At 41.2% G+C, this 24128-nt stretch overlaps 1 protein-coding gene and 1 long non-coding RNA gene across 2 annotated transcripts in view; one reads left to right on the top strand and one right to left on the bottom strand.

The window, feature by feature from the left end:
* The window catches only part of rassf7a (Ras association domain family member 7a), a 32579-nt gene extending 18587 nt beyond the window's left edge, over positions 1 to 13992 (top strand). The window contains exons 2-6 of the mRNA XM_088006347.1: positions 5543 to 5737; positions 7050 to 7960; positions 11000 to 11147; positions 11247 to 11354; positions 13688 to 13992. Coding sequence (XP_087862473.1) covers positions 5635 to 5737; positions 7050 to 7960; positions 11000 to 11147; positions 11247 to 11354; positions 13688 to 13719 — 1302 coding nt within the window. The 5' untranslated portion in view covers positions 5543 to 5634 and the 3' untranslated portion in view covers positions 13720 to 13992. The remainder of the gene's footprint in view (positions 1 to 5542; positions 5738 to 7049; positions 7961 to 10999; positions 11148 to 11246; positions 11355 to 13687) is intronic.
* A 1826-nt stretch (positions 13993 to 15818) lies between these two features.
* On the bottom strand, positions 15819 to 18324 carry LOC106917346 (uncharacterized). The gene is made up of 2 exons (XR_001418176.2): positions 17689 to 18324; positions 15819 to 17310 (listed from the first exon to the last, which is right to left on the bottom strand). It is a non-coding gene; the product is annotated as an uncharacterized LOC106917346 (long non-coding RNA).
* Between the last annotated feature and the right edge of the window lie 5804 nt (positions 18325 to 24128).

The raw sequence follows: 24128 nt of genomic DNA, 5'->3' as shown, positions 1-24128 counted from the left end.
GATTACATAAGTTATACTTCATCATACTCCTTTTCAGACTCACAAATCACCGATGTGATGTGTTTTTGTTTTTTATGTTTTTTGTTTTTTTATTGTTTTTTTTTTTTTTTTGGTGTTGTTTACACTGTCGGTGAAAGGTTTGTCTGAAATAAACTAAACTAAACTAAAACTAAACTAAACTAAAGGTCTAATGCACATGAAAATATGCTTGCTTGTGGACCAAAGCATTGGCATGTGCAGAAGAAAGAGGAGCTGCATAAGAATGCAAAACAGGAGGCGAGGCAGGATAAAAAAAAAAAAATCTGCTCTTCCTTTTACCACTTTTATCAGTGGTAGAGTTCACTAGAATAGATGTAAATGTTGGCGTGACAGACGACTCAGCAAAGTCAGAAGTCACAAAAGACGCAGTGCTCACTCCCTGGTGTAGAACCAGAGCAACAATGTCTGTGCAGTACAAATGAGCCCACGCTGCTTGGTGCCAGTGTGTTACTGGCTCTTTGAGTGATTGTCTTTGTCAATATGGAACAGAGTGGCACAGAGGCAACAGCTTCTCTAAGCACTGCCCATTGTTCCTTGACATCAGTATCTATCTTATTATAGAAACTGAAATCAGACTGGGCCAGGACTTTATTTGCTCCGCAGATCCCGATAAGGATAGCCGTTTGCCTGCGCTTGATTTGTTGTGTTTTTGTGTCCGTCTGTGGCAGTGTGTGTTGCGCACTCTGACCTTTACTCCCTGCAATTTCTGCTCACACTTGTGTTGCTGCGGAGATAGTGCCACAATCACTCTGTGCTGGAACAGCCTCTCGTAAAGATAGGACTAAATGAGATGTGCACTTGTACATATAGACCTAAATACATGCAAGCCAACCTTTGACCATTTCACTAGCTCAAGCATGACGCAGGGCTGGGTGTTTTTTTGTTTTTTGTTTTTTTTTTTCCGCCACTTTCCACACCCAGTAAGCAGACTCTCATTGTAGCCGCAGGGCACTTACTGGCTACGACATATAAATGTGGCACATTTTTCTTGGTGTTTTTCTTGGAAATGGAAGTTCAAGGTAAAGATATGTCCAGGATTAACACACATTTGCTGACGTGTTTACAACTGTGCAACTGTTGGTGAGAAAGATTTATTTGTTGTTTTCCAACAGGTTCTTGTTTGTGCTAGATGTTTGTCTTTTTGGATATTTGCTGGATGAATATAATTATGAACTTATTCCACATTAACTGTGATTAAAGAAACCGGTATCATTTTATTTACTATAAATCTGACAGCTAAGTATAAACAGTATTGTACTATCACGCTACGAGATATTTACATAAACTAATAATCGAATCAATGAAGATGTGGGGTACTTTTTTTAAAGATTATATAGACATGTAGTTGTATGAAAATGTTTTCATACTATTTGATTTCCTTCATGTTTTCTTCTTATGTTTTGTCACGCTGACTGATTCTTATCTCTTTCCAATTGATTACCTCATGTCAAATTTTATGGATATTTTATGTGATCAACAAGCACAAAGTGGACAATAAAATGTGCAAGGAAAATGGTAAAAAAAATAAAATAAAAATCATGTTAATTCCTCTTCACTCTTTGTCAGAATTCCTATACAACTGTGTGCTTTAAGAACTCACCTATCTAGTAAAAAATAGGGACTGGATATTTTGAGGGCCATCAATTTACAGCTCAACACCCCCGGTGTGCCTAGAGGGACACAGAGACAAGCAGAGTCATGCCTCCAGTGTCTGCAAGGCCACAACACCAAGCTCTGCTTTGAGTTGAATCACAGAGCAGCTGCTGGAGTTGTTACTGAACGCAGTCAGGCTGATGAAAGACACAAAGCGAGCTAGATGGATAGATGAGTGATAATGAGAGGGAAAGGCGTATGGCTCCAATCATGTTTCTTTGTTTTGTTTGTTTGTTTCTTTGTTTTGTTTGTTTTTCCCCCCGTTATTTTTTATCTGTCAGCATTTTTATGCTTGTCAGCTTTCTTTCGTTGGTTGAACAGACAAGTTCCTCAAGTACGTCATTTTGTCCTCCTCTCTTCGCTTTGTCTGATCCTCAAGAGTGTGAGACTTGTAAGTTGGAAGTTGTTTCATGGTTGCGGGTTACCAGTTTCCCCCCAACCCCCTTTTAGAAGATTTATGGGAGGTCAGCTTAAAGACTTTCAGCTGAAACTGTGTCTTCTGTTGTGTGGATGGGTGGGGCATGGGTGAAAGTCAGGGTGGGGGGGGGGGGGGTTACCCGTTGGAAATTGTAGGGTCAGGGCAACTTGTGGTTAAGGCATGGTTGTGGGAGGTGTGGACTGTTGCCATGTGAGTCACTCCGCAGTGTGAGTTTTGAATAAGTTTTCATGGTTTGGATAAGCGTGAGCATGTGTGCTATGACTCACACCATGTGTGAACTACCTACAGCATGTGTTTGTTCATTTTTTAGCTTCTTGACAACTTTGGCATTGAGTATTACACAATACAATTTAATACCAGAGGAGGTTTTGATTGAACAACGTTGGGTTCTGCATTATTCCAGACACTACCCCTGCCACTGTCACTATTGCAGGTAATTTAGGCCAGTGTACTACTCTGTTCTTCAGATATTGCACAGAGTAACTTCCCCTTCTGCCTATATCTGATCGGGAACTGACACGAGACTCCGGAGCTGTGTCAGCCAGGCAGACGTGTTGTTCTCAGTATCGTTCCACTTGTGACAAAGGAACAGACAGCAACCTGAGACCCACAGATCTGTTTGTTTCCTGTTAGTGCAGATTATCACATTTCAATAGCCAGAGGTACAAGAGCTAAAGATTGTGGGAAAATAACAATATGAGCTGGGAGATTTGTTGGAAAGTGACAGTACCTGCTTCTTAGGTTGATAGTATATTAATTTAAATAATACCCTTGTTTCAAATACGATCTAATTGTCCAGAGATGTTGGCTCTTTTGCGATTTGTAATTATTTAATGTCATTACTACTGCTTAAAATTGCAACAAATGATGGCACATTTCAAGTTTCTTTCTTTACCTATGCGCAATTATTACAAAAGCCCACAACTATTTGTGTCAAATTTATTCCACTTCACAGTTATGAACTAATCTTTGCTGGTCTGTCACATGAAATTCAGATCTGATATCTACACTGAAGTGTGTTTATTTTGAAACATGCAAAAATATAAGGAAGCGATACAAATGCTTGTTTAAAACTCAGTAAACGTACATTTTGAAAAGCTCAGGGCTTTGACTTTGAGGATTCTACTGCAGATGGCTTAAAAAAAAAATGTTTCCCTACTACTGTCTTGTTTTCTTGAACTTACAAGAAGCCTCACCACTGAGGTGAATGATTGTCTACACCCACTTTATGGCATGCAGATAGGGTTAATTATATATTACAGCAACTCACACTCTGTTCTCTCAAAAAAAAAAGAAAAAGGTGGACGTGTGCTGTTGAAATTTTAACGTTTTGATATCTGATAAGCGCTGCTCTTTCAAATCACATATCCTGCAAGATAAAATTTGCCCTCCCCTACATCCCTCAACTAAATTCCTTTGGCGTGTGATCACCCGCTAATGTCGCCTTCTTGTTTTCCAACGATCTCGTTCTGCTGGTTCAATCCTTGAGTCACACTGTTATTTTTTTCTGCATGCGGTGTCGTATTGAGATGTGCCGTGCAGTGTTGCCACATCAGAAAGTTTATTGCTTCCCGGGAGACTTTGTGTTTGGCATCTAAACAGTGGAGAGCAATGGTGGCGCAGGGCAACCAGGTCAGCAGTGGAGCAGGGGTGGGGTTAAGGGCTTTTGTTAAAGAAATCAGGAATTCTTCCGGCTGGAAGATGAAGTCAGTGCATTCCTCCGGAGCTGCTCCCAATAAGCAGCCAGTGGAGCAAAGCCACGCTTTGAATGAAGGGCAAGATAATGGTGGCGTTCAAAGTGAAACACCTCCCATTGAGAACCAGGGAGACAGAAAGAGAACACCATCTGTCTGACTGGCTGAGGAGCTCTCTTTGAGCCACCTGAACAGGAAAAAATAAAAAATAAAAAAAATCCTTTGCCATGCCAAGTTCAGGAGACAAATGCCTGCAGCACTTCACTTTTTTAAATGCGCCCACAGGATTTATTGCTTTGTTTTGAAGTATTGCTGTTAAAGTACCCAGAGAGGGGATAGAGGCAGCGTAATGATATTTCTTTAGGTTAAACCCTCTGCTTGGGTCTGGAAAGTTACTTTGAATCCAGCTCTGGTCCTGCTGAGGCTAGTTGAATCCAGCGTGCACATACACATCCTTGTCTTTCTGCGGTTTTCTTCTCTCAACACACACATCCAAAACAGCCATGACTGGCTGTGCCCTTCCTGTCAGCTCCTCTTGGCAGCAAGCTATTATAAAAGCTTTGAAGGCAGGCAACAGAGCATTTAAAGTGGCTACAGGTCATCATTTGTGCTCGCAGGTCTACAAGTTACTGTCAGGGCTCTTAACAAAGCACTCGGACATAACAAAATCTGGCCTGACTCTACTAATACTTTGCCGATAGTCGTCAACCCTGTAAGTACAGTGACTCACAAAAGTATTCATCCCAACCACCAACACAAAGTAATAGTAAAGTGGAAGGTAAATGATTGATGATTTTCGAGATTTTTGAAAGAAAAATGTGAAAAGACAAGCATTCCCCCTTTACTTTGACACCAGTCTACATAGTTTTGTGCAACCAGCTGCTTTCCCAAGCCACCTATTTAGTAAACAGTGTTCACTGAGGTGTTTCGGTGCGTAAAACCACATTCTAAGCTTTTAGCTTTTTACAAAACACAGCTGAATCCATCATCTAGAAATAGGAGACATAGACTTCAATGTTAAGTGACAGACAGAGCTGGGAAAGCATTAATTAGAGAAACAGCACTAAACAGAATGTGCCAGAAAACAACCGTCATCTTGAACACTCCCATCAACCCCATGGTGAAATTTTATAGTAAATATATAAAAAAATATATATATTTTAGTGTGTAGCCAAAGCCAAAACAATAAAGCAGATGAAAGCATAGTTATGTGTGGGAGGTCCAGACCTAAACTAAATTAACAAGACTAGAGTCTGATCCTGTGCTGCGTTCCAAAAAGAAGCAAACATTTGAGTGCAGTGGTTTGGAAAACATTTAATCTTGATGGGACAAATGCACACCACACTTTCAGTTTTGTATTTGTAAAAAAAAATAAATAAAAATCTTAACTACCACATATAGTTTCCAAATTATTGATGACTTAGTTGTTTAAGGGGGTTGAACTTCGCAAGTCACTGTATGTTCACATTGTTCATCGCATCAGATTTTGACATCACTACTGTTTGGTGTATAAACTTGCAATTAAATTCTATTTATGATGTAGTTCGGTGTGTGATAGGTAACCTTAGGTGCAGTTTGTTTAGGCTGTCAACAAGTTATGTAACATGTTGGACCAAGATTACACTGTGATATTAGTTTGTATTGGCCGCTTACTTTAGGACATGGGATACTGATTCAGTCACACTAACTCGCCTCTCTCTGGTGTATTATTTTGCAGAGGGTCATGCGTCGGTAAAGCGTGACGAGCCTAACTGAGCTGATCTGCTTTGAGGACCATCTAACCGCTCAGCGTGTCCTGCTTGGTCCAAGATGGAGCTCAAAGTGTGGGTGGATGGAGTGGTGCGCGTGGTCTGCGGCCTGTCTCAGGAAACTTCCTGCCAAGATGTCGTCATTGCTTTGGCACAGGCCATTGGTGAGTACTTCAGCCACTGCAGTTATTGTCCTCCAGGATTTTGTAGCACATTGCATTTTGTATGTTTTTTTCTCTTTTTTCACAGTTTGTCTAAAAAGCCCTAGCGATCAGACAATCCCTTTCTGCATAATGCAATTGTGATACAGCCGTGTGTTGTAACAAGTAAAGGAGAAGACATCCTGTTTTTCTTGCTTTTCATCTCTCTTCACTGACCTGAATCAAGTCCTTAACTGGATCTTGGATTTCAGCAGGGTGTCCATCCCTGTGTCCTCCGGCTTAATGCTAGCCACACGCTGCAGCAGCATTAAACAGCATCACTCCGCATTTAGACTCTCCTCCTTCTGTGAGTGAGCTTGTTGCCAAGTCATTGGGGAGTGTTTGCCCTAATTTCCAGATCCTTGTGGAAACTTTACTTTATCTGAATTTTTTTTTTTTCACTTGTTGTGCAAGTTGTATACATCCAACATTTTTTCCAAATCACACTGATAGAGATATCACTGTACTCATATGCAGTATGAATCAGATAATGCTCAATGTATTGCAGAAAACTAGTGCAACTCACTACCTTAAGCTCATCTTACTCGTGGTAAAACATGGCAGTAGCAACTACAATGGACTACTAGAAATATTTTTTTGAGGAGGGACAGGATAGTAAGAGTTGGTGGATGGAGAAAAATACAAGAGGAATCCTGGAAGAAAATCTTTCAGAGCCTGCAAAAGACTTGTGACTGTGGCAGAGATTCACCTTGCAGAACGGCAACCCAAACGTACAACCAGGACTACAGCAACAGAGTGGATTAGATCAGAGGTGACCACCTTCAGCTCTCAAGGGCTTGTGTCCGGCATGCTTAAGACGTCTCCATCTTTTAACACAACATTATCAAATTAATAATTCATTAACCGGTTTCTGTAGAACGTAATGACTTACTGAGGAAGTAACTCAGCCATTTGAATTATCTGTGTTGGATCAGAGACGCATCTAAAACATGCAGGACACTGACTCTGGAGGACTGACTCTGGAGGACTGACTTTGTCACGTTGGATGTTGATCAAAGCACATCAATGAAATAAAATGACCTTTTCAAAGTCCAGATGTAATCTAACTGAAAACATAAAAATAAAAAAAAATGGAACTGCACATTCACAGACTCCATCCAATCTGACTGATCTTAAGCTTTGCGATTTTAGGCTTTCTCAAAAATCGATACAAGATAAAAGAAGCAAGGGAATATCTTCCTCTAATATAGAAGGGTTTTAGTAAAATAATAATGCTTCTGTGCTCAACTCTCTGTCTTTTTGTCTTTTTTTCCAGGTCAGACTGGTCGATATGTTCTTATTCAACGTTTGAGGGACACTGAAAGGCAGCTTTTGGCTACAGAGAGACCCCTGGAGTCTTTGGCTAAGTTGGGCCAACATGGCAACGAGGTTCAGTTCTTCCTGCGGCGCACTGGCCCCAGCAGCAGTGATGGTCCCAGTTCAAATAAAGAAAGACAGTCTCCTCTTCCACTGCCCAAACATCCTGAGCCAGAGCCCCTGAAACGTAACCAACCTAAGAAAGCGCTAACGTTTAACTTGGGGCCATCCACTTCCCCAAAGACCAAACCCAAACAATTTCAGAGGTCTCCAAAGGACTCATCAGAGCAAAGAGTCTCTGCATCCCCCTCATCTAGTCCTGTATCCCCACATTCTCCCTCACCTCCTATTGGACCTTCTAAGGAGGAAGTGTTTAAAAGGATCCTTCAACAACAAGAGAGACTCAGAGCCATAGAGGGCCAGCTTGAGGGCCTAGAGAAGGAGTCGCCGTATCGTCCATACCCTTCTCCAAGCCCCTCACCAGTATCAGACTCTCATTTGCAAGAAGAGATCGATGCTTTGGAGCAAACAATGCGGAGGAACCATGCTGAGCTCACCCACGAGCAGTACTGGGAGGAGGAACTTCAGGTGGAGGTGGACAAAGAGCGAGAAATGAGACGGAAGCTGACGGACCTGCACGCCAAGCTGGACGACTGCGGGCGGCGGCTGCACGACTTCTCTGTTCGCTCTGCCCAGCTGGAGCAGGAGATCCAGAGGGAGAGCCAGACGGCGAGCAAAGCCAACGGGGTCAAGGAGTCTCTTGATGCTGTGAAGGCAGAGCTACGGATCCAGGAGAGGAAAGGGGTCGACTTTGAGGAGCAGGTGTCAGAAGCCGACAAGGCCCTGGAGAAGGCAGAGTCTCTGCTGCAGGTAAGGAGAGAGATGTTGGTTTTGGAAAAAGGACTATAAATTCATGTAGAGGGCTTAAGATATTCCCCATGTTGCCTCACATCAATCTGTATCCCTCTCCTACCTGCATAATGCTCCAGACATATAGCAGTGAATATACAAAATAGAGAAATATGAGTTCTGAACAAAAGCCGATTGTTTTATCAGTATCTCTACGCGATTATTGGATGCTCATATCTTCCTGTTCATGGAAGTGTTGTATTTATACTCAAGCTAAACTGGTTTGGCAGGTATCACATTGAATGAAATTCATGTTCTAAATTCATGATTACTCAAGTTGTTTACACTATATTTACATGTGTGTGCCTTTGGTTGTACGGTCTGTAGAACATGGGATTAAAAAGAATTTATTTGGATTACAAAAACCCCTTTCATTGGATTTACTTAACCTTGACACATTGTTGTGTAATGTCTTATTTGTTGACTTTGAGTCATTGGCACAGGTGACCTAATAAAAGCCTAACCCAGCTTAAAGGCCAAGTTGAGCTTTGTCAAGGCCCAGAACCAACCCAGTACTCATGCAGCATAGAAAATATGCATTGAACATGTCAATATTTGACCCTCTTTTCGTAAAAGTACCACCGGATGTTGTTTATGAACCATGTAATCCTCAGAGCAGAAACAACACATTTTTTTTTTGGTTTCTAAATGAACTTATGAATAACGAAGAGGAATCACACAGGAAAAATAATTCCTAAATTCTCTGAGCAGTTTATCAGCCTGTCTAAATTTTCTGCGACAGACTTCGAGGTGCTTTTGCGTCTGCAGTGGAGTCTTCCACAGACAATGTGTGTAAATTCTGTGTGTATAGTCGCTGCAGTGACTGAATTATTTACTGTTAGCATTTTAAAAAAAAACTACCTGCTAATTCCAGATTTCTCTGCCAGTGATCCTCATCTGATTTTTTTTTTTAACTCCTGTTAGAAACTTTGCAGCAAGTTAAAGTGAACCAGGTTGGAACTTAGTTGGTTTAGGCTGGAATGATATTCTTTCCCCTATCAAATAGTGACTTTACTGGTTCTTACTGGAAAATTCTGCATACTTTGAGAGAGCTCTTTGTTGTAACCTCTCACGACAAACTTTTTGTGCAACACCTCAATATTGACGAACCTTTTAATAGGCCATCAATTTGCACTGGTATGGAGCAGGACTGCTTAGTAAATATTGACAGATCTCAGTTATTCTTGGCTTTCTGAGCCTTTTTGCACTTTCCCTTTTTTGTGCATTTAATAGTTACTCTCTGTGACATTCCTGCCTAGAGCACATAGTTTAATTTATCGCTTTTTAAAATATAACTATATGTTCATATTATTTAGATTATTAGCCTCATTAGAAATATATTTACTGAAAAAAGGTTATTGGGAGGGCTCGATATGAACCTTACGTGGTACGGTGAAAAAATATTTAAAAAGTAGTAGTAGTAATAGTGAAGTAATAGTTTTAGAAAATAGATTAGTTTTAACTTATTTTATCAGAACCTCACAAAAACTGCTCTTACAAAAAAAATCTTATCAAATAAGACTTTAATTGATGCTGTCATGAAACCAACACAGTAAAAAACAACCCCAAGCTTACTATTAGTTTTTAATGTTAAACATCATCAATTACAGTTAATCATTTTTACAATAAGTCATACTTCTTGTTACAATACAATTTTTTTTTAGATAACAATAAATTATACAATAATCAACCATCACTTCGTGAGACGTTTCTTTCCTTTCTGGTCCTTACTGTATGTGCTTTTCACAAAATGTATGGCGGTTAAAGGATTAATGAAAAATGAATTCCATCTTCATGATAGCTTAGCAGAAATGAGAATGGTTAGGTTGAGTCTTGTCGGAAATTTGAAGCAGAAGTTTTTCCACTATGTCATGGGAAGCTCATTTGACTTTTAGTCTGAGAGCCTTTCAAGGCAAAATCTGACATATTTACTTCTTAGTTAAAAGGACCAAGAGGAACTGTGTGTCATAGACTGTCACAGCACTCTACCCCTGATTTACAAAGGTACCTGTGATATAGAGAACAAAGATTAGTTTTTATTTTATACAGGTTGTTAAAACATCAGATATTGTACTAGCAAACAGCACTGCACGTGTAGGACAAAAAACCCTCCAAAAAAACATATTGCCATGCCTACAGTAATTGCCAGAGAAAACAGGAAGCCTTCACTTCCTTAAAATGTTAACACTTCTGAACATAAAATAGTACGAGAAGGCTGAGTCCATTTTGATGAAAAAGATCTTGTGTCACTCATCCGTCAGCGGAATGGGTCGAGGCAGCCAGCAGAGCGTTAAAATGTTGCCGGTGATGAGCACAGCGTTCCTATCATCGGGCTAATGGAGGCAGACCTGCAGGTGTGAACTGCCTCAGCAGGCTTTCTCAGTCCGACATCAATTATCCAAACACACACACACACACACACGCACACCCACACACACACACACCCACACACACACACACACACACACACACACACACACGCACACACACACACTCACTCACTCACGCACTCACGCGCACATATAGGCCAGCGAAGTGGAAGGGAGGGATGTCCTGCAGATGCATACTTTTGTTTTAGTCAATTAAAGCAGATTGACATCTTGCTTGTGTGCATTAAAGTTCATTTTGTAAGCATGAAGCCAGCTGTTATTCCAGAAAACCTCAGAACTTTATATTTTCCATAACGTTGGTTGGTAAACATTGCATTGATGTGTGAATATGCGTCATGCTGTGTCAACCTGACAAAGTCAGGCAGTTATATGGCTCCGCTTAATGGACTGATAATTACCTGATAAGCAGTAATCTGCATCAGTGACTCGACTCGTTTTGATGTGTAGAGTCTGCTGCCCTCTTGTGGTAAATGCTGGAAGTGTTATTTTTTCATAATTGTTAAGAAATCAAACTGACCCAGTAAAAATATATATATTTTCACGCTTGCCAGGCACATGCGGCCAATGACAGCCCAGTCACATTTGATTTTTCTCCACCTTTGCCACTCAGGCTAAGCAGAACGAGCTGGAGGATCTGAATAAGGAGCTGAGGCAGTGTAATCTGCAGCAGTTTATCCAGCAGACAGGCGTCGTGCCGGCTCATACCCACTCACGCACAGAGCTGCAGGAACAGCTTGAACAGCTGGAACTGGCAGCAGGTAGTATGGATGCCACACATTCTGTATATATATATTAGGCAAGTTGGCCATTTACTGAAGATTTTTCGTTTTTTTTTTTTTTTTCCTCCCCCATTTCAGGTCGCAGTGCGACTCCCGTGGAATTTCCATCTCGCCCGACGGCCAAGCAGTTTCTAGGACATCCGCGGAACCTGCAAAACCCTCTAGTGTCCAGTCTCAACCCTGAGGGTGTGTATGTGTGAGACCCTGCTGCTTCCCACGTCTCCGTCCCCTCGTCCCAGAGCACCTCGCCCTCATATCTACTCCAGCTTTCTTGGGCTTAAAGCGGCTGCTTTTAATAATGGTGTTTGATTCTTAAACCATCTGTGCACTGGTGGTCTCTTCCACTTCTTACCTTCCCTTTGCTCAACCACTGCAGGATAAGAGGCTTCTCTTTAACAGCTTTCTCTTAGTCCAGTCCCTAGCTTCCCTAGCTCTTTACATTCAATGCAGTCCTCCACCTTCCTTTTTTTTTTTTAGTGTTTCTTTCGTCCTTTCATGCTTAGATTCTCCAGGGTTGATCTTCTCTGCACTTCCATGTCCTCCTTGCCTCACACTATTTGCTTCTGGACTAACCACAGCTGCTTCTGTTATTCTTTAATGCTGCTAATCCTCTCCTTTTGTAATTCCGAGTGGCCTTCCCCCCCCCTCAAGTCAAAAATCAACTCCCAGCAGCTGCTCTTCACTGTATCTCAATGTAACTTATAGGTAGCACTTCATATTACTGTGCCAGACGTTCTGATTGTGGGTTTGTTTTTAACTGTGATGTGGAAAAAAAAAAAAAAATCTGGGCCAAAATAATTTCAGTTTACCTTTTATTTATGAATACCATTAATTTACATGTGGGAGCATGTATCTGCACAATGCCTTGTACTTTGATGATGCTTGATTTTAAAGAGCAAGAGCCTTTCACAGTTCTCCTCCTGTGTGAAGCGTTGGGCCTTGTGTGCTTACAGAGAAATGTATTGATATCTTTTTGGATTGTCTATTTTTTACCAAGATCCGTGTTTAAAAAAAAAAAAAAAAAGATACATTTCCAATGTAGAGCCACAGGCACTGAGTTTGTTGAGATGCTTCTTCTGTTCCTTCCTCTGGGATGGATGTGCCTGGTTCTTGTGCTGTCTTCACATCCACAATTTGACCTTTCAGAACTTGCAATGTGCCTCATTGTGCTGTAGAATAAAGGTAAATAATGTACGGCGCATTGTAAATGGATTTTTACTCACTGAATTTTTCACATTTTGTCAGGTTTCAACCACAAACTTCAATGATGATGCTTTTTTTCACTAAGAAAAGGGGAAATTACTTATGGATCGTGTCCACTGAGTTCTGAACACTTTTTTATGGTCCAGTGTATTTAGGAGCCTGTATCTCTGTCCTAAATCTACAGTACAATTGTCCTATGGACCTACGGCTGAAGAAGGTCAACCAATGGTATCTTATGGGTCACCTTTATATTGGAAACAGACAAAATAGCACACTGAACTCCACAAACCCCGTGATGTCCTGCTGTGTGGAAACGAGGCATTGGAGTTGATGAGATGAGGAATAGAACTGAATACCAGCTAAAGAAAAAATAATTAGAGGCTGAAGAGAACATCGGGGAGTGTGGAGGTTCACCTCCTAGCATGACAACGATCTTAATCCATCCATCCATTCAGTTTTTTACACTCTTATCCCACTGGGGTCGGGAGGGGTCCTGGTGCCTATCTGCAGCTGACAACAGGCGAGAGGCGGGGTACACCCTGGACGGGTCGACAGTCCATCGCAGGAACGGTCTTTATCACGCGCACATATTGGAATACGATGTTTGAAAGGCCTAATGAAAGACCAGACCTTATCAAACTGCACACGATTTACGCAGAGGACTGAATACTACCCACTCCACATCTTCAGCTATGTATTTATGAAAACCATTTTCCTTCTGCTCTGCAGTTATGTGCTGCTTTGCATTGTTTTCAGAGTTTGTGGTTGTACTCTTGACAAAATGTGGAAAAGTTCCAAGAGTATGAATGCTTCTCCACGGCACTGCTTGCCCTAATAACAATTATAAAACTGTTTCGATCAATACTATTGAAATTCATACACTACAATTCAGGTTTATGTACTGTTTTTAAAGCATTTAGGGTTTTAGGACAAATCCTCCTGATATCCTGATCGGTCAAACTGTTGTGTGTATCGTGTGTGCATTTCCCTCACATATGCAGTGTTATTTTTCTTTGAGATAGGAGATACATGCCTATATCAGTTCTTTTAATAGACACTTTTTATATTCACTTGTGTTCAAATAATTTTTTTTTGACTGCAGACCTCAAGTAATACCCAAAATCTGTGGGCAAATTAATTAACCCAGAAATCGATCCTGTGTCAGACTGTGTTCCCTGCAGGTGTGTGTGTGTGTGCCTGCAGGGAAGGATGTTTTCTAGCTGAAAATGTTTTACCACCCCTCTTCCATCCCCTTAAAAAGAAAAAAAAAGAAAAACAAGGTATCATCATCCCCCACCTGTTTTTGTGTCTTGCAGTCCTGACATCCCGAGAGTCGTCATGGAGATAAAACACGGACAGCAGGGCCACGGGAAAGTTGTTCACTTTTCTGTCACCGTCACCTCTTGTTTAACCCCTTTTGCTTCCTAACATTTCCATTCATTATTAATTTACCTTACAAGTACTTTATATAAATAAGAAAGATATATTTACAACGTTTTGCTACTGTAAACATTTCAAAGTATCTGTATGACATGTAAAATAATTTAGGAACCTTTGACCAATAGAGATTATTACTATGACTGTGTATTTAAATAATAAAATGTGAATCATGTTTTAGATATCCTTTTGTCGAGTGATTTTTTTTAATATAAAATTATAAGAAACTCTATTTGAAAACTGTGCATTTGAAATCCTTGCAGTAAGCAGTTGACTTACAAGTGTGCACTTGTGCCTTAATTTTTTATTTTTTTTTTTAACAAAGACAACCCTGAACAAGTGTGAAGTGCATTTGCTTTCAGGCCCCTTTAGGCCCTTGGTAACTCTGGTGGAATTGTGGAGAGTCACAATTTAGGTAGGAGACAGGAATTACTGTTAATGATGCAGAAATCTGTCTTGCATAGAAGAGTTGTAAAGAGGAAATCACGTCTGAACAAAAGCCATAGGAAGTCTGGTTTAAGGTTTGCCACAAAGACTTCATAGTAAACAGGAGGAAGAAGGAGGAGCTCTTGTAAGGTAACTTTGTGGAATATATAATGTTGAGACGACGCATTAAGCCGAATAAAGGACGATCCTGGAAGAGAAACTGTTAGAAGCTGCAGAGGATGTGACTTTGTGGCTAAGCTTCACCTTCCATGAGGACATTGACACTCAATATAAGGCCAGAGCTACAACAATTTAATTATATATAAGAATATGTCTGGATTACAGCAGAATTGAGTTGAGAATCTGTTCACTGGTGCTCTTTCCAGTCTGTCTCAGCCTGAGTTATTTTGCAAGGTCAAATGGACACAAGTTTCAGTGCAGAGTTGAAGAAATACCCTAAAACACCTATCTATAACTACACGCTATTCAGTTTTTGTATTTGTATGATAATCCTAAGTATACTAAAAATCAAATAAATCTGTCCCACTAATACAGTTTATCTCCAGTGATTATAAATCTTCATGTTGCAGGATAAATACACATCCGCTAAGGTCCTGCTCGCCACTTTAGTCCTCCACCCAGTTGCTGTTTGTTTACCCTGGAGACCAAATTTGCTGTCTGCCACACTCTGAGTGACGTAGGCCTCCCCGTGTGCTCTGGCTGACCCCGGATTGATACCCTGTAGGCTTCTAAAAATACCCTCCTCTGCCATCCCGGGGCAGGTACATCATTTTTCAAGCCTTCTTTCTTCTCATCTTGGTCTTAAAATCATTCCCCGCCTCCGTATTTCAATGTTTCCAGCACATGACACCAAAAGTTTTGATACAATGATCTACTATGCAGAATTGGATTATAATGAGGAGATTTGGAACTGTCTGGCTTTGTAAGGGTTAGATAAGCTTCAAATCCTTGTTTTGTTCCCACTGTCTGGACAAGCCCAAAGCCGTGTGGTACACTATCGCCCTCTCGTGGACATGGAGAATATTACACAGGTTTATTAGTTTTACTACAAAACTATTAAATTCATCATTTCCCACTGACTAACTCATTCAAATTGCTGATATTGAGGGATACAATAAAGCTAAATGTATTATTTGATCTTGAGCTTAGATTAGAATTTTACTTTATTAAAAAGAGGAACTTTTCAACATTTCTCGTTTAAATTGTAACCCAGACAGCTAAACTTCCATAATGATACAAAACCGGATTCTAAAGATTTTTCGGAGTTCTGTGTGTTGGGAGTTTAAGAGTAACATTTTGTGTTATCTTTTTCTCACTGAAAACTGATCAAACTGAGCATCTGGAAGAACAATCTTCTCAATGAAGATGAGCGTAAGCGTCTGCACGTCCCACATCAGGATGACGTTGACAGGCAGCTCAAGTTAAAGAGCCTGTGAGACAAACTCTTGTCTTTTTCCTCCGTGTCACAATGACTCATCATGTACAGATGAGGTGGGAATAAAAAAAATAAAATACAAATCTTGTGAAGACATGCTCTACATGACAAGACAAATTGAGCAGCGATTATGCAACAAATGTTTAAGTCACAACTTTACTTCTCACTTCATGCACATATAAATACACTTTATGCACAAACGATATGACGTTGCTGAGAAATTAGGTGAATATTATTTTACATTAATTCAAAAGTCAGGAAAAAAAAAAACTACATTCTGAAGTCAAATTCAGCAGTTTTGTGGAACAAACATGGATGGCACCCTGGGCAAGCCCATACCCCACACACAACCAAAGACACAAAAAACAAACTTCATACATTAGAGCATTTAGATGGTTTGACTGATAAATTTTAAAGAGATTTAGACAGATTTTGTGAAAATGATACACTTTTACATGAATCCATATATATATCATCAGTGATCTTTATTTGGAGAATTCAGATAAAATGGGGAAGTGAAAGAAGAGTAAAACTTTCAGCGAAGCTCCTGAGGTCAGGAGTTGAACCTCGCACGGCTGTGCCCAAGCCTGACGGCTTCTTCACATGGGCCCGCTCTACCGCTGCGCCTCGCGTCGCCCTCACAAAGTCTGTTTTAAAGAAACTGTACTTAGTGGAGATTCAGTCCAGATTCGTGCATTTAGGCTGTGTCTCAAATTAGGCGAGTTCTCGTGCCATGGACGTATTAAAAACAGTGTTTTAAAATGTTCCCCCAAACCCCCACAAAAAAAGAGTAAAGTTTTCACAAATCTCAAATTGGGCCGTATAGAATCAATGTTCAGAGCAAAAAAAAATAAAAAATAAAAAAAAATTGCCATTTTCGGACTAAACAGTCTTTTTATGTACCAGAAATTTTTAGTATCTCTGGTACTAAAAAAATGATACCAGAAATTTCTGACGCATTAAAAAAAAGAAAACACTGACATAGCCCTTTTATTACCACAGAATCATAAGACAAGAATTGGATATGAATCTAATTTTTGACCAAATAGCAACTATTTTATGAGCATTGTCCTCGTCACACTCCACCCTGCCCTGGACGAAAACCCATATCGCTCATATCAAAACCTTCCACTGATGTGACAATAACCTCGCCTTCTGGAGACCCAGAGACCCCAAACTTGTCATTGCTGAGAAGAAAACTGATCAATCCCACAGTTATGAAAAAGAAACTGAAACGCAGCTCACCAACAGCCACAACCGATGGCAAAAGGTCATCTGGGAAGGCAAAGCAAAAGCCACCTGGGTTCTAAATAAGGTATGTCAGCACAGAATGAAGTTGGCCTCGGTACAAGTGGAGACCACTGGGAGGGCATTCGAGTGGATCGGGCCTTTCCCAGCAGCGCACAGGACATGATCAAGAACAGCATGTACATATAGGTGTCTGCCTTGTCCGGCTGAAGCTGGTCTGGAGGCGAGGCGGAGTGAGCGGTATTCCCAAAACCAGGTTAGCCGCTGTCACACGCACAGTGGAACTGGCAACTGGCACAATGTGCGTTAGTCAGTGGCTTACCTGCTTTTAGATCTCAGAGGTTATAGTGACAGTGTTTCGCCTCACACACTCTGTAGAGCATAAATGTATACTGTATCATCATTCATTGTTGAATCAACTGGTCAAAAATAATCATTTTAGTATGTAATGTCACACAACTGAATAAAACAAAAGACGTCTATTTTTTTTTAATATTCTATCTGCTCCACTATGTAATAGTGATATCATCAGAGTGAAATGAGATTCGACTTCCTGTTCATGATCTATGGATCAGTCAGTACATTAACATATAGCTCACATCATACTGTTTCTAAACGGTAAAAAGAAAGTTTCGTTCTCACACATTGTTATAGTAAACACAAAATAAAGACATTTATAACAACATTACACGGTGATTAATGTATCACATTTTATGACTGCATGTTCATTAAAAATGTAGCGGTACTTACCAATCCCAAGTTTTCTTTTAGGATATTTTTTAGTAAAAATAAAAAAGTTTAATTCCTGCCCCATCGTTGTGATATTTAATATCCATATTTTCAAAATGATTTTTTTTTCTTTCATTATTAAAGGAATCTCGGCGCAAGATTAAAGTTGTCCGCATTTAGGCATATTCTAAAGCCTACACCGCCGTAGAAGTTCAGTTCACTTGCATTACCCCCGCTCTGCCCACTCCCATGCATCTGCAACCCGACCTGGTTATGCAAATGTACAGCGAACTGGCATCCCGCTCAGCCAATCCGAGGCCGCGCTGCAGTCGCATGCCCCGCCTCTTGTTAATAATTGACATATCTGGAGCTCAATGGGCGGGATGTTCAAGAACAAGCACGTTCAGTCGATTGTTCGAGTTGTAGTTGGGGTGCGGCGCGTTCAGTTCTGCACGTCGTACTTCAGGAATAAACCATTCCCAGTTCAGCAGTTCCCTGCGCTGCTTCGTATTAGTGAAGCAGCTCTTTACTATAAAGGTTCCTTTAATCTTAATTAAACACCCTGTTAGGCGGCAGCAGCCATTCGAGCTGGTTTGTGTGGGTTTAAAGCCGTTTTGATTGCGAGCGGTCCGACCCCTCCGGTGTGGAGTGGTTGAACTCGGCTTACTTTGTGTACTGTGTTGCCATGAGCGGAGTGTGGCTGTGCACGTACCAAGGATGCTGCATGACAGTCTGATCTGATGATGATGACGGAGAGGAAGGGAGGACAGGGAACACTCAATTATTTAAGGAACGAGAGCTGACATCATTAACACATTGTGTAACATCATAATAGTTTTGAAATGTACAAATAAAATAACGTTCCAGTCATTTACGGTTAACGTTACAAGATCAACGTTAAGATATCTGACAGATGACGTGTAGAAACTGAGTAAAGTTTCAAGCAATTATTCAAAATAACTTTCTTTTACATATAATAATAATAATAATAATAATTAATTATTATTATTATTATTATCTGTTAGGATATGTTGACCCAATGTCAAACCAGGACAATTAACTGTCATTAACTGAAAGTTAATTGTCTTTTACTTGTTAATTAACAAGTAAAAGAAAAAGAAAAAAACTACGAGTACTAGACCAACCACAAATAACAACAATAACGTGCTCTAACATTCATTTGTATTTCTAAAAGCCCCCTTTCCAGCCGCAGTCTGGTCCCATCAAACAGCCTGTATTCATGTTTACGCTGTCCATGAGTGACTTTTAATCTTCTCTCTTCGCGCCCTCTACTGGGCAAGACCAGAGAGCTCTTGTTTACAGTCTTCATCGTATTTCTTTTGATGGTAAATTCCCGCACGTTTTGGACTGGCTTTGACTCAAACATAATATGTGGTGTAGCTGTCCTGTTTCGGGTGCTCAAATTTCCCACAGAAGCAAATGCACCTCTTTGAAGAGGTCTACGACTGCGTTAGGCTGATGAGTTTCACCTGAGGACGTGACGTTCAAAACAAGGACACCTGGAAACTGGAGAGCACTTGGGCAAATGTTAAAGGACATAAGGAAAATTATCCTCCAAATGTTATGTTACAACCTTGTCAAGAAAAAGTTAAAAATAAGAAAATTAATAGTTTTGGATGGATTATTAATAATGAGATAAGTGAAATAGGAATAAATCATTATTTAATTAGTCCTGTGGTGAGTATTCCTGATACTCCACCTTGGTTAAGTGGAAAAGCTGATGTTGATTTAAGCTTATTGGAAAAAGGCAGACAAATAGAAAAAAAAGGTGGAAAGATATATAAAGAAAGAATATGCTGAGTATTTACAAGTATATACAGATGCTTCTAAATTGTTAAATGATAAAATTGGAATAGCATTTATAATTCCGGACTTAAATATTATGAAAAATAAAACAGTAACAGATAGATTGACAGACTTTGAAAATAATTAATAAACATAGTACAGGTTTGTGTAGTTATTGTGGAGAGTCAGAAACAGTGCCGCATATTTTTCTAGAATGTATTAAGTATAGTCAGAGTTAAATAGAAATAAAAATAAATTAGATATTAAAAATTCTTTCTGCACAACTCACACACACTCTTCTTCAGACTCTGAAGCTGCGTGTGCCAAGTCGGGTTTGCAGAGAAACTGCTATTCTTCTTTTCTAACTTCAAATCGATACTAAACTCCAGAAGAGGTGTAAAACATCTACACCAGGGGTCTCAAACTCAATTTACCCGGGGGCCGCTGGAGCACAAAGTCTGGGTGAGGCTGGGCCGCATGAAGGATTCCACAAAAAACATTAACAAAATATCCTCAAACGTCATCAACATTTAATGATTTCTCCAATACATGAACTTTCCTGAACACATTAATGGAACGAATGAAGATCATGAACTGTTCTTCAGAACATAGCTTCTTCAGCTTTACTCCTTGCTGCCAGAGACTTGACAACGCTTCCTCTCACATATCCGTGCCACATTTGGCTTGAGAGAGGAGGCACTTGAGACCCTCAGTATGGCTTGAAGATGATCAGCAGTAAGTCTCGACCTGTACTTGGACTTGTTAAAGTTCAGGGTGGAGAAGAACTTTTCACACAAATATGTGCTTCCAAAAAGGCACATGGTCCGCTTGAACATTCGGGAAAGCTTGGGGAAGCTGGGGGCCAGTTCTCTCAAAAATTGCCCATGTTTGTCTGCTTTTCCATTCACCTCCCTAAATTTGGCCTTGAGGTCAGAGTTGCATTGCAGGTCAATAAGCTCCATCTGAAGCACATGAGGGGCATCTTGCACATCAAAGGTGAAAGGGTCTGCAAAAATTTGAAAAGTGGCTCTGTGCTTCTTGAAGTCTCCAAATCTGTGATCAAATTCATTCTGTAGCTTCAAAATAGCATTAACATACTTCTCACCACTGAATGGTGTACCTGCATCCATAAGTGCCTTACATGCTGGGAAATGACAAAGGTTTGTCTGAGAGAGCTGGGCTTTCCATAATACAAGTTTTGTGGAGAATGCTCTCACGTTGTCATAGGCAGCACTGACAAGCTGCCCCTGGCCTTGTAACTTCTTGTTCAGTGCATTCAGCTCCTGTGTGATGTCGACAAGAAAAGCTAAGTCCATGAGCCATTTCTGATCATTCAACTCAGGAACAGCCATCCCATCCTTCTCCATGAAGGCTTTCACTTCTTCTCTCAGATCAAAAAATCTTTTCAATACATTTCCCCTGCTGAGCCAACGTACCTCAGTGAAATAGAGCACATCTTCATATTCTGACTCCAATTCCTCTAAAAAAGCACGGAACCTCCTGTGCTTTAAAGCCCTGGATCTGATGTGGTTGATGCATTTCACAACAACAGACATCACATTGTCACACTTCAGGCATTTGCTGCAAAGGGCCTGCTGGTGGATAATGCAGTGCAGAGCAATGGCCTCTTTTACACCCTCCTCCTCAAGCTTTTTTTGAACAAGTGCCACCACTCCATTTTTCCTCCCCGTCATTGATGGCGCTCCGTCAGTTGTTATTCCAACAAACCTATTCCATGGCAAACCTGCATTCTCAATGGCATCACACAGCTGGTGAGATATCTCATGAGCAGTGGTCTGGCCATGCATTGGAATTACTCTGAGCAACTCCTCTGTCACTTCACAATTGCAATCAACACCACGGACATAAATTGTGAGCTGAGCAGTGTCAGTTATGTCTGTGCTCTCATCAAGAGCAACTGAATATGCATCAAAACATTTGGCTTTCTCACACAGTTGATGATAAATGTCACTTGACAGGTCAGAAATGCGCTCTGCCACTGTGTTGGCAGAAAGGCTGATGTTGCTGAACTGACTTTTCTTTTCCGGACAAACTATACTTGCAGCCTGTAATATGCATTTTTTTACAAACTCTCCTTCTGTGAATGGTTTTCCAGCCTTGGCAATCATCTCACTAACCATATAGCTGGCTTCGACTGCTGCAGCATTCTCTTTGGTTGCTTTCTTGAAGAAACATTGTTGCCTCACTAGGCATGTTTTAAGGCTGGCAACCCAACCCTAAGGCCCCTAACCTCTCTCATCCCCCTGGTATTTTGCATATTCATCAGCATGTTTAGCTGAATAATGACGTTTCAGGTTGTATTCCTTGTGCACTGCAACTTTTTCAGCGCAAATAAGGCATGTCGGGATGCCCCTGTGCTCGACAAAGAAATACTGCGTCTCCCACCTTTGCTGAAATTGTCTGTGCTCCTCACTTATCTTTCTCTTCACTGCAGGCTTTGACAAAGACATGATGAGGGTGTGACAAAATTTACTTTATTTCACTTGGCGTTGCTCTTGTTTCACGTTTCATAGAAGTGTTTAGCTAGCTAGCGACGCACGGAGAACGTCTCGACGTGTGACGTCATTTTCGATTCTATTGGTTGCAGCGGTGAGGCGGACGACGGGCAGCCCGGTAGCAGCCGCCTGTCTCTCTGTTTGATCGTGGCATTTGTTGATGGTAGAAGATACCGGAATAGCGACCGCAAGGGAGGCGGGGGAAGCCCCCCTCCCCGCGCCCCGCGGTCGCACTGAAGCGCTGCAACCGTGCGGCGCTTTTGACGCACTGTTGTTGCGAGCATAGTGTGCATTAAGTCGGTGTAGCTTAATCTAGCACAGAATGTCAGCAAGGATGAGGAACAGTGGGAACAGCTGGGGCTCCTTCAGAGGTCCACTCTCCCTGAGGGCTGCACTAATATTATACTTTAACATGAGGGTGAGGGCCGCAAAAAATCGTCCCGCGGGCCGCAAATGGCCCGCGGGCCGCGAGAATGAGACCCCTGATCTACACCAAATAATACTTCGAAAATTATTTTGGTGGATGCGTCAAGACTGCAAAAAATTTATGTATTTTAAGGTCGATGCAAAAATCGCAAAAGAAACGGCTCAACGGCGCCACCTAGTGACAGTCAGAAGACCCTTTCCTATTACCTTACTTCATCATAGAGACATGAAATTTGGTACACTTGAAGAGCTCCCCAAGACGCTCAGATTTTACAATTAATGTCAGTGCAAATATGACAGGAAGTCGGCCATTTTGGATTGAAAGTCCGATTTTTGCCATTTACAGCCTTCGCATTTGATCAAACTCCTTCTAGGGATTTACATTGATTGGCTTCAAACTTGGTCAGTTGGTTCATAAGGCATGCCCGATTAAAAGTTATCAAAATGGTGAGTTTTCGTGGATGCTGAAGGGGTGAAACTGTGTCCACAAACAGAAGAAATGTTGGTGTGTAGTGGATTCCAACCCCATTTGGTTTGGTTGCAGCAGGTGGGCGTGGCGGCGTGGCAAAGTGACCTGTAATGCCAATGCCATTCGTTTGGCTCTGAATTCCACAATTTTGAGTTCAGCTGCACCAAACTCACTAGGATGGATCCTTATCCAACCCCGGACAGGAATTCAGTGCAATATTTGGTGGGCGTGGCCTGGTGTCTCAACAGCACCCCCTAGCATATTTTAAATGATCAGCCCCAAGTCATGCTTTAACCTTTAATTATGAAACTTGGCACACATGTGTATCTTGTCAGGATGTACAAAAAGGTCTCTTGGACCCATGGTCCAAACCCAACAGGAAGTTGGCCATTTTGGATCAAAGCAGCCATTTCCTCCATTTTATAGACGTCGCATCTGATCGAACTCCTCCTACAGCTTTTGAGATACAGACTTCAAACTCAGTCAGCAGAGAGTTGAGACATTAAAGGTCAAAAGTTATCACAGGAATTTTTTTATGTCAAAGCATGTGGGCGTGGCTAAGTGCCAAACTTCTACTATTCGCTATGAAACAAAGATGCGATAACTTCAACATAGAAGGTCAGAGCTGAATAAGACTTCTTATGTCTAACTACTGACCAACCCTCATCACATTGTCATGGTCAGATGATGACATCACCTTAGCCCCGCCCACTTCCGACAGGGACTCACCTGTTTTTTCTACTGTATGTCTTACTTTTACTGTGTTATTCATATGGAATTCTCTCCCAACTAACATAAAATGACCTGTGGTGAACTCTGTCAATGCTGGCTGAGCAGTGGGGGCATGGCCAAATGGCAGTACCATATGCACACGACTGTCTCTAAATAAAACACGCACCTTCCGATTGGTAAAAAACTGGATACGTATGACCTTTGTTAACTGCTAAAGAGCCCGACAGCATTGAATTGTAATTTTATTCCACTGCGCCCTCTAGGTCATTCCATCAGCTGTATCTCCTCGTGACATTGGCCGATCTGCACCAGATTTTTGATGAGGTGTCAGGGAGCGATGCCGAACTCATCGGTGCGTATGGCCTGGCGGACGTGCGCTTCAACTGCGCAAGAGCGTATGTGGTGGCGGGCGGGCAGCGGTGCTGGTTCCCCCCGGTGGCTAAAGGCCGGAGCGGCGCATGGCGAGGGCCGCTCGAGGCTGCTTGTAGTTTTAATTCATATTATTATAAGTT

The sequence above is a fragment of the Poecilia mexicana genome, unplaced genomic scaffold (assembly GCF_051168715.1).
Source record: "Poecilia mexicana isolate PSO_F unplaced genomic scaffold, ASM5116871v1 scaffold_6, whole genome shotgun sequence".
Taxonomy (NCBI): Eukaryota; Metazoa; Chordata; class Actinopteri; order Cyprinodontiformes; family Poeciliidae; genus Poecilia; species Poecilia mexicana.
Note: the sequence above shows the minus strand (reverse complement) of the source record. Positions and strands in the feature narration are given on the sequence as shown.